Genomic DNA, 11986 nt, shown 5'->3' with positions numbered 1-11986 from the left:
CCAGCCTTCTGGTTAGCAGTCAAGTGCCTTAGCCACTATGCTACCATTAGCCATTAGAGAAATGCAAATCAAAACAATGAGATATCATCTTGCCCCAACAGTAACAGCGAAGTTCAACAAGATAGAAAATAACAAATGCTGGAGAGAATGTGGAGAGACCGGGACTCTCATATACTGCTGGTGCGACTGAAAATGATACAACCATTGTGGAAATCAATATGGTGATTCCTTAAAAAGTTCAAAACAGAAATACCATAATTGAGAGATTTAGCATAGTAGCAGGATACAAGATAATGTATATACAGGATAATGATATATGCCATTACTAGGTATATATCTGAAAGAAGTAAAAGCCAGGAGACAAACAGACACATGCACACCCATGTTCATCACAGTACTATTCACAATAGCAAAGAGATGGAAACAACCTAAGTGGCCATCAACATAAAAATGGATAATCAAACTATGGTACATATATACAATGGAATACAGTACACCACTAAAGAATAATCCAGAATCTGCAAAAAACCTCATAACACGGATGACCTTGCAGGACATTATATTGAGTGAAATAAGTCAATCACAGAAGTACAAATACTGTATAAGTCCACTATTGTAAAAAGTCAAGGAAACGTTTATATATGGAAGGAAACTTTCTTTATTGGTTACCAGGAATGGGAGGAGAGGGGAAGAAACACTGGTAGACAGGCAGAGAGAAGTATTGATTTGGGTGAAGGAAAGGGCAATATATCAAAACTGAGCAATCAACACGGTGGCACTGACAAAGAGGAACACAAGAGGTACAGACAACAAAGATAAACCATTTTACACACAGAGTGCTGCGTTGTCAGTGATAACTAACACTGATCTACAGGCAAACAGATGGGTAGACAGGCTGAATGATCAGGTATGTCTAGCCAAAAGGGAATATCCAAAAACCAAACCAAACTCATGCCATCAAGTTGATCCAACTCATAGTGACTGCTCCTTAGGTTTCTGAGACAGTATTACTACGGAAATAGATTGCCCAATCTTCCTTCTGAGGAGTGGCTGGTGGGTTTGAACTCATGACTATATACAAGGTTGGCAACAGGATTTCTACATAGCATTTGTATGTGCTTGTAAGACTCTCCAAATATATAACAGAGCTCACAAGGGACAAAGTTAAGATAAATTACAGGCATCAGTGCAAGAGATCCTGGATAGAGTGAGAGAACAATGTGGAACAAAACTCAAAATCATAAAAAAGACAAGGTTTACTGAGTGAAATAAGTCAATCATAGAAGGACAAATACTGTAGTAGTCCATTACTGTAAAAAGTCAAGTAAAAGTTTATATATGGAAGGAAACTTTCTTTGGTTACCAGGAGTGGGAGGGGAGGGGAGGGGAGAAAATTGAAAAACACAAAAAAATAAAAGACAAGGTTTACTGGTCTGATAGAGCCTGGTGAGACCCTCAAGACTATGGCTCCTTTTTATCCTTTACTTCTGGAAATGAACTCACTCCCTTGGCTTCCAGCCAAACAACAGACAGGCATATAGGTTGAACATTTATATCAGATAGATACACTGCTGAGAGCAATCATTCATGAGAGAACAGATGGGCAGTATTTGCAAAGGGAGATAGCTCAGGGGGCAAGAACGCATGGGAGGGAAGGACGTAGGGAGGGAGTGACTACAAGGATTAGATGGGAAGAGAGCTGTTACACTGTGGGAAATTGCAGTCAATGTCATGGAACAAAATGTGTATTAACTGCTGTATGGAAAATGAATTTGCTCTGTGGACTTTCACCCAAATCACAATAAAAATTAAATTAAAAAAAAAAAGAATATATATGAACTAGAAGGTGGACAAAAACTAGAGAAAAAATCCAGAACACTTAATTGTGCTCATGCAAAACCTGTGTATGAATTACTGATGGAAAATTAATTTGCTCTGTAAACTTTCACCCAAATCACATTAAAAAAAAAAATCTAATATCCAATTATTTTGCACATTAACAATGTATATCTGGTGGTAACAAGTGCCAAAGTGCTAGGTGAGAGTAACAGTGGCTGCAACAGTTTTAAAGCTGTGTCAACTTGGCTGGGCCACGATTCTCAGTAGTTTGGCAGTTATATAATGATACAGTCATCCACCATTTTACCATCTGATATAGTAATTCTCCAATTGGTGTAACCAATTAATTGGTGACCAACTTTTGTGTCAATAAGTGAGAAGGGGGTGTATATTGAAAGAAGCCCTAGTGGTAAGGCAGTTAAGTGCTTGGCTGCTAACCAACAGGTTGATGGTTTCAACCCACCAGTCATTCCGCAGGAGAAAGATGTGGCAGTCTGCTTCTGTAAAGGTAATAATAGCCCTGAAAACTCTATAGGGCAGCTCTACTCCATCCTGTAGGGTCAGTATGGTTGGAATTGACTTGACAGCAATGGGTAATCTGCACTGAACAATGGTCCCTCTCCTTCATGCTACTTCACTGAAGCCCCACTTAAAGTAAGGTATTCTTAGCAATAAGTAAAAATGTTCTGATGTAGGCTGATTGGTATAGAATAGAATGTCATTTCTTTGGATCTGGATACTGTGTTTCTATTAATGCAGTCCAAAATTACTGGGTTTTAAGAAACCTTAAACCAGGAGAAAATTTGCACACTACTACAATGCTATAAGGGGAGATAACACTTCCATGAACATTGATTTATTTGCCTTAAGAAGAGAGAGAGGAAATGGGAGGGGATTGAAAACCATAGTTGGATGCTATTGTGGCCAGAAATTATGGCTCAAGTACTTAAATAATTGTTCTTTTATTTTTTCATCTTGCTTATTTAGATGCAACAGGCCTGTTTATGTCTCCTAGGTTAACAAAAGAAACACAAAACTTTCTTTTTTCTTTATCACGATTTGGGTGAAAGTTTATAGAGCAAATTGGTTTTCAATTCAATAACCCATACACATTTTGTTTTGTGACATTGATTGCAATCCCTACAATCCCAACAGCACTCTTCCCACTTCTGCTCTGTGTTTACTGTTTCCATTCATCCTTCTTTCCTACCCCTTCCTGCCTTCTGAACTTTATCCTTGAGCAAATGCTGTCCTTTTGATTTTGCATGGTTGATTGTTCTAAGAAGCGTGTACTTCCCTGGTCTTACTGTTCTCTTTAAAGACCATTTGAAATCCGAGCCATGAGGATGAGTTCAGTTCCAAGCTTGACAAATGTCTGAAGGCCATAGTCTCTGGGGTTCTACCAGTCTCTATCAGACCAGTAAGCCTGGTCTTGTTCATCTTTATAATCTCACACAGTATTTGACATATGGTAAATGGTATATGGGAGCTCTGGTAGCAGAGTGCCTAAGGCACTTGACTGCTAACCAGAAGGCTGGCGATTCAAACCCACCAGCCACTCCTCAGAAAGAAGATGGGGCAATCTACTTCCGTAGTGATACTGCCTTGGAAACCCAAGGAGGGGTCGCTATGAGTCGGGCCTGACTTGACGGCACATAACAACAACAACAACAACAACAACAAAATGGTATATAAATATTGAACTCATGAAGGTGAAGGACCTACAATAAGGACAGGAAAGAACTCAATACTGAGAAACCCAGCACAGTATTTTCCAAACTTTGTTCTATAAAAGCCAGTGCTCTCTGAGATGTAAAACAGGTATTGACAGGTAATGGGAACTAACACTGCTTATACTTTTCCTTCTGTAAGGTATTTAAAAATATATGTGTATAAGAAAAACAGTTAGCTAATAAATATAGTTGCTACACACCTTTAAGAAATACAGTACCACATTTGAGAATGCCAAGAAGTTTCATGAGCAAGAAGCTGATGCATGAGTTTGTGCATGGGCCAGGCACTGAAGAAGAGATAGCATGGACCAACTGATACCATATTTTAAGTTCCATGTAATAACTACTGGTTTACATTACAAACGTTTGTAGTTGTATATTTTCAGAGTATATTTGTGATAGTATTTAACACTATATGCTAAATAAATTAATTAAAAATTGATAATTCTTACAGAATTGATTTGTCCATCCCTTCTCTTATTTTTCTATCTGGTTAAATGTAAAGACACATTATATTTCATGTGTGCTACTAGTGTTCTTTTCAATAAATTTCCACTTAATACGTGTTATCTGGTCAAACAGATTTGAGATATACTGTCTCTATAAAGACACTCTGATAGTGTGTGGTTAAAGCATTAGGCTGCTAACCAAAAGGTCAGCAGTTCAAACCCACTAGCCACTCTGGGGAAAAAAGATGAGGCAGTCTGCGTTTGCAAAGGCTTACAGCCTTATACCTTATAGGGCAGTTCTATTATGTCCTATAAGGTCACTATGAGTTGAAATTGACTCAGAGGCAGTGGGTTTGTTTTGGTGTTTGGTCTCGAAGAAGGTAAACATCTAGTCTACAGTTATCAGTCAGAATAAACAAAATACACTGAAATTCACCAAAAGTATAAATTATAAATCAAGTTAAAGAGTCTATAATCTATAAAAGGGGATCCAATCAAAACAGCGTTTCTGGCCAGTCCTGTCAGGTCTTCAGTGCACATCACAAACCTGACATTTCACCTCTCCTGGAAATTGAGGACAGTCACTGATAATACACCGTATTGTTCAAGACAAATATTTGAAAGCAAAATGTTAAGGAAGGGGTTAGAAACTAAAGATGGAATAGAACCAAGAATGTATTAGCACTTCCCTTTTTTGTACATTAAATATATAAAGATATCCCAGTAGGATGATGAGAGTTTAGAGTTCATTTCTCACTGCTTAAGTAGAATTACATTTTTAAGATAATTAAGGCAGTGAAAATATGGCTGGTAGTTCTTAGCTCAGCAATAACCAGCTCCTCAAATCTACCAAAGCTTAAAATTCTCAATCTCTTAGCACCACAGGATGTCTATGTTGGAGACAATAAAACTTTATAGTCCTTGGTGTCCAGGCTCTTCGAAAAGTCATACAATTGCTCTTAAACAGAAACACACACTATTATTACTTAAGTGCCTTTTTTGGGAAATAGAGAACATTCTTGAACATTTTTTTCATTTATTAATAGTAAGAAATTATCGTGTCTAAAAGTAAAACCTGTGCAGCAATCTTCAGCTACCAACTACTTCTGATCACTCACTGGCTTCCAGGAAGTTCATAGTACCCTGAATTTTACTGTTTAAATAATGTTGTTATGGGAGCTTCCCAGGGCATTTGCTGCCCAGCAGGTACAATGCTGTGAGCTGGGGCTGTACTTGATGTGCAGGCTCTGAGTAATACAGTAAGAAAAAAAAAGACTATTCTCCATCTCTCCATCTCACACCATCATTTATTTCTATGTGGTTTTAAGCATGGTAGTATTTAATTTCTCTAAGTATTTACAGTCAAATGTTAAAACTCCTTAGATATCAAATAAAATAAATTTGCTTTAAAAAGTAGTTTATAGGGAATGGAACCTGTGGGCAAGGCAAGAAGAGAAACTAAAATTGAGGTCTAAGTGGGAGAACATACAGAAGAAAAAAAAGTCTTGAGTTATGATACTCAGATATCAGAAATCAACAGGGAAAAATGACTTCCAAAAAGAAAAACAATCTAAATGTCTGACAACACAAAATGGGTGCCTAAATTATGGCCTATAAAACTGATGGGATATTATTATACAGTAATTAGAAACATTAAGGCTATGGATGTTATGGTAAGGGAAAGACGACATACTTTAACTATGAAATACATCTGTATATGGAAAGAAGAGAAAAAACATTAAAGTGAAATGTAGCTGGGTTAGGGTGGTAAGTATATGAATCATCACCTCTTCTCAAAATATACTTTAATATTTTATAATTTGGTTTCTATAATAAATGAAAATAGAAAAATCTACTAGAAAGAGCAAGACACTTGCTATCAGTTTCAAGACCCTCAAGGCCCCATTTCCGTACTTCCTTGATTATCTTGGACATATTAATGCTCATAGTAAATGATCAGGTCTTGAAATTCCTGATAACAAAGCTTCTATCAGCAAACAAAGCTTGAAAAGTGTGACTATACTAGAGAACAGAGTGGAATATAAGGGAAGCAGTTAAGAGAGCAAACAAAAGGACAAAAGAAAGAGCTCCAACTTGAACCATGTTCACAATCATGCAGTGCTACCATTTTTGTTCTTACCTATATGAGATTAGAGAACTAGTGTGAATTTCAAGGTGATATGATCAGGGTGAAATGGCTGTCCAAAAAGGCAAGGTAACAATTCAGAGCTGGGTATTTAGGGAATAAATGGTGATACTTCCAAGCCAACACAAAATTTCCTGTTTTTAGAATTTAAAATCTCAAGTTATGACTGCAACACACCTTATTTTTTAATTCATAATCAGTCATTTCCCCCAAAGATTTTCATCTATGTATTTTACAAACACTGATTAATTCCTTGCACAAATGTCTTTGTTTTAAGTTTCCCTTGTCAAGATATGGAACTCTCGTGGCACAGTGGTTAAGGAATTCGGCTGCTAATGAAAAGATTGGTGGTTTGAACCCACCAGTTGTTCTGCAGGAAAAACATGAGGCAGTATGCTTCTTTAAAGATTTACAGCCTTGGAAACCATATGGGGCAGTTGTACTCTGTCATATAGGGTAGCTATGTGCCAGAATCAACTCAATGGCAGTGTGTTTGGTTGTCAAGATACCCAAATATTTTTGCAAAGCATTAGCCTATGATGAGTAATGACAAATATAGCACTATTGAGTAAGAACATCGAATACATTATTTTGGTCCTTGTGTGCCTTTGGCAGGAAAAGTTGTTGGCTCATCTGCCATGACATCACCTTGTTTCTGAAGAGAGTGGCATCTGTGCTCTGGCTACTCAATTACTAACTACATTTGCAGCTTAGAACTTACTCTGGAAAATCAGGGGAAATATGCTTGTGTCTATAAGCTAGGAACAAGCTCTAGTGTTCAAGTTCATAGTCACAATGAGAATAAATGATGATATCTTATCTACTTCCTTGTCAACTGGAGTACTTTAAAATAAGTGCTCTTTTCTGGCCATCCTCAAGGAATATTTTTATTGATAACTGGCAAAAATCTAAAAAGACAAGTTTATCAAATTTTCCTAACTAAAATACTCTGCAACTCCCTATTGGGTAACAGAACTATGTTGGACCTTGAGATACAAAGGTAAAGAATGCACAGGTCCTTGTTCTCAAGAAGCTTATGGGCTCATGTAGTTAAAATAAAATACATGCAATGTATAATCAATAAGATGACAGAATCAAGATAGAAAAATATCCTGACACTTAGTAATGGGACAAAATAGGAAATGACATTTAAGGTAAAGTTCAGATGCTCAAAACACATTATGTAACTACAAAATGCAGTGTTTGATCCACAAATTACCCCCTCACCAGTAAGCACCTGCATGCACATACACATATAAACCAAACCAAACTCACTGCCATCAAGTCGATTCTGACTCATAGCAACCACTTTGGGTTTCCGAGGTGGTAAATCTTTATTTAAGTAGATTGCCCAGTCTTCCGTAAATCTTTATTTAAGTAGATTGCCCAGTCTTCCTTCCATGGGCGGAGTGGCTGGTGGGTATGAACCACCAGCCTTCTGGTTAGCAGTCAAATGCCTTAGGCACTATGCCACTAGAGCTCCTTCATACACATATAGACACCTGAATTCTAATTTTATGATGATTCTCTTACATAAGTTTCCTAAAACAATACAATTTACTCTAGAGCACAATTAGATGAGACAGTAGTAGTATTTTCCTTGGTTTGTATACAATATTTCTATCGATTCATTATTTTATACTAGCTTTTCTAGCAGCCATTTCACATAGATAACATTCATACTTTCATGGAGTTGTACTTAGCTAAAACCTACAAATCTTTCTTATATAAGCTGTCATCAATGATAGCAAAGTATCTGCATATCATATTATACAGAAAGATTAAAGGCACTAAAGACACTTGGCTTAAAAAGAAGATCTGGAGGTGGGTGGTGGAAGGAGAGGCATATAACAGCTGTGGATGAATGCCTCTGAGCTGCTAACATAGGGCCCAACTTAGTTCCGTGAAAATTAAAAAAGAAGAAAAATTTTGGCCCAATATGAAGAACTCCTAATACCTTGGGCTTTTCAACAATGAAGTGCCTTACACACTGGAGAACTCTATGAGTGACAGAGGTCAAGCAAAGATGAATGACCACTTGTTAAGAAAATCCTAGTATTTTGAGAATTCCACCAAATTCTCTTATTTGGTGGAAATGTGAGGCAGATCTCTAAGGTTCTGCCTATCTTGGAAAAGCGTGTGGCTACCTTGCTGGATGCAGGCAAGTGTATTAAGAAAATATCCACCACACCACAGTTACTTTAATAGCAATCAAGTCAGAAACCAGACTCACTGCCATCAAGTCAGATTCGACTCATAATGACCCCTCCTTGGGTTTCCAGGCAGTATCACTATGGCAATAGATTGCCCAACCTTCCTTCCAAGGAGTGGCTGGTGAGTTTGAACCACCAGCCTTCTGGTTAGCAATCAAATGCCTTAGGCATTATGCCATCAGAGCTCCTTCAACAGCAATAGGTGTTGAAATAAAAGCAGAAACAATAAGGCCAGGAACAAGTGAATCACCACTGAACTTCATGTAAGACCTAGAAGACTCTGTGACTTTTAGCTGATTGTCAGAAGAGGTACTAGGAGGGAGACCAATGATGGCCAGCCTACCTTAATATGAGTCAACAATTGTCCAGTGCACTACAATAGAACACTCCCATTCCCACTGACTGCAAAGAGGGATGTACCATTTCAAAGGTTCTGCTCTTTTATTGCTGCCTAAAATTAAGGCAATATTTAGACCCTTTCCCCCAATGTCCTCCCTATTTACTCCTTTTTTCAGTGCACAGTGAATGTCAAAACTTCAAGAATCTGCAATGTCCTTCAGTATCTGGGGAAAGTATGAAAAGAGAAGGCTGGGCTGATCTGGTAGGTCTATTCAGAAGGGCATACTGGCCCAATCACTTCCCTCAGGTCCACTCAAACTTCCAAGATGGGCTGTATCTAACATGTTTTTATCTGTGCCTTAGATTTGTGAAACATGCAAAAACATGTTTATCATACATAAGCTGCACATAGTTATCATTAAGAAATTTACAAGACCAGGAACAACACGACAGCCAATTTTAAAGTTTCATTCTGGGGCATTAGGGAGGACAAGCCTCAAGTTATACATATATCCTGTGAACTCAGTTGCCAATCTTAAACCGTATTCCAGAAATACTCCATGTTTAAAGATATAATCAATCAATAAATATACACCAAGAGACTACTGTGATCAAGAATTTATAGTAGTTTCAATGAAAGGCAAATGTCCTTCCCAGCCTCCCTAAGTTTTGATCATTTGTTATTGTCAGGGAACAATATGATTTAAATAATACCCAGTGAGAAAGAAGGGCTGCTTATGCACAGGGAGACAGCTCAGGGAGCAGGAGTGCATGGAGGGATGGACACAGGGAAGAGGTAACTATTGGGAGGAAGTGGGAGGGGAGCTGTTGCATTGTGGTAAAATGTGGTCAATGTCATGAGACAAAGTATATGTGAACTGCTGTATGGAAAGTGAATTTGCTCTGTAAATTTTCACCCAAACCACAACAAAAAAACAGTGGCTCTTTTATAATTCTATATATTCTAGGAAGTCAAACTCAAATTCTTTCATTAGTACCTTCAACAAAGGTAACTGAAGTAAAAACTATGTTTCAATCATTCCCATACAACTGTCACACCAAAGGAAAGATAAAGCAAAGAAACTTTTACTGATGTCAAACGATGAAACCAACTCTGAAGGATTTCATCATCTAAGAGAGGTATCCTACAGTTGCACCCTCCTTAGGGTTGCTAACTAGCAACATTTGCTTAGTCAAGATACTTTTCTGGAAGCCAGAGAGATAACTGAGAACTTTTAGGTAAAAAAACAAACTTTTTTTTTTAATTAGAAACTTGATTTTTAAAAATTCCCAAAGGTCATAGGTTACTATAATCATATGACTAGCTCTTATAAATTAGTGAGGACAGACAGATGACAGTGTTATGGTACTATATTTCAGAATGTGTATTTTTAGACTGTCCTTAAAATACATGTATAGTCTCAACGTGGTAAAATATAGTTTGCAAACTACCAACCTTTCTTTTCTTTTGGTATACGTAAACAAATGAAAAGATAATGAACGAACTACCAAAAAGCAAAAGCTCATACTATGTAAGTTTCAGGCAGGTAAAAAAATTCCAAGGTAGGTCTGTGGGCAGTCGTGGCATCAAAGATCCCCAAACAACTCTACTGCCCTTCTAGGAGCAAAAGAGCAAGTAGCTTTTTTGTTGGCGATGTTTATTTACCTATCCAGCAAGCAAGGCAGATACATGGTCCAGTAAAAAGAATAAACCAGACAAGAAAATTTGCGTATTTAGAATGGTAAGACTTGTCTCACATACTTTGGAGAAAAGGACATCACGCTTGGTAAAGTTGAGGATCAGAAAAAAAAAAAAAAAGAAAAGAAAGAAAGACCCTCAAACGCAATGAACTGACACAGTAGCTGCAACAATGGGTTCAAACATAGCATCAATTGTGGGATGACACAGGACTAGGCAGTGTTTTTATCTGCTGTACCTAATTGCTATGACTTGGAACTGATTTGATGGCACCTGGTAGCGTAGTGCCTAAGGCACTTGGCTGCTAACCAGAAGGCTGGAGGTTCAAACCCACCAGCCACTCCTCGGAAGGAAGGCTGGGCAATCTACTTCCACAGCGATACTGCCTTGGAAGCCCAAGGAGGGGTTGCTATGAGTCCGTCTGACTCGAGGGCACATAACAACAACAACTAAGACACATGCTAAATAAATGGCGAGAAAAGATATGACTTACCTGCACTGCCAAGCTGTTTATAAAACCTGTATTCTAAATGAAGCTGTGGTGCACGTGATTTTATTGGTTCCTGAAACCCAAGAAGAGTAATTGTGATCAGATTTAAACAAATGGGACTTTTCTACTCCTAAATTTCAGAGGAACCAGGACTAAGAATTATATAATGCTTTAGAGATAATATCCGTATGTGATTGTATTTTCTTACCACAATTTACTTGGAAAGCACAACTAAAGAAAACAAAACTAAATTATATATAATATCTTCCAGAGATACTGAAATGAAACTAAACTTCCTGAGTAAACTGTCATTCAAGGATAGAGCCCTTATTCTGAAATATATTCTCCTAGGAAACCAGAAGGAGTTCTGGTGGAGTGACATATTTCCTTCTTATTTTATTATGAATTTTGGATAGTAAAGTTTTAATATTTTTAGAAAAATGATGCATACACAAAAATCAAAAAGAAAGTAAAAATAAGCCTGAAATTCTATCACTTAAAGAGAACTACTATTAATAGTGACTATACTTCCAAGTGCTTCTTTATACCTAAATTTTTATATAAAATGACTCATAAATGTTTTTATATAAATGAGATCATACTGTATTTGCTGTAGTATAGTGTGCTTCTCTTTGAAGTCAACAATGGGATTACACTATCTTTCTAGGGCAGTATCACTATATACCATTTTTAATGTCTGTAGTATTCATCTATATGTATGTAAATATATCCGTAGTTTTTGGACATTTGGATTGTTTTCAGCTTTCAATAATATGAATAACGATGCTAGGAACAATCTTGCGAATATTCCTTTTTACACTCAAGAGAATTAAAGATTGTAAATGCAACTAAAATATGTAATTTTTTCCAGTGTGGTGTTTAAGTTTTCAAAAAAAGTTTTCTAAAGACTCCAGAGAAAAAGCAAGCAACAACCACAGTGCTCTAGTTCAAACTTCAAGAATGGACAGGTTTATTATTCTACATTGACAGCATACCAGACAACTAGCTAAGACAACCAAACATTACCCTAAAAGAGATAATCTCCTTAAAGGATCATCCCTTTTGTATAAATAATAAA

General features: G+C 37.1%; 1 protein-coding gene across 1 annotated transcript in view; it reads right to left on the bottom strand.

The window, feature by feature from the left end:
• The window catches only part of CSNK1G1 (casein kinase 1 gamma 1), a 194086-nt gene that overhangs the window by 125433 nt on the left and 56667 nt on the right, over positions 1-11986 (bottom strand). The window contains exon 3 of the mRNA XM_007957864.1: positions 10912-10981. Coding sequence (XP_007956055.1) covers positions 10912-10981 — 70 coding nt within the window. The remainder of the gene's footprint in view (positions 1-10911; positions 10982-11986) is intronic.

The sequence above is a fragment of the Orycteropus afer genome, unplaced genomic scaffold, assembly GCF_000298275.1.
Source record: "Orycteropus afer afer isolate SDZICR_OR568_19922 unplaced genomic scaffold, OryAfe1.0 scaffold00015, whole genome shotgun sequence".
Taxonomy (NCBI): Eukaryota; Metazoa; Chordata; class Mammalia; order Tubulidentata; family Orycteropodidae; genus Orycteropus; species Orycteropus afer.
This window is presented reverse-complemented; position numbering and strand designations above follow the sequence as displayed.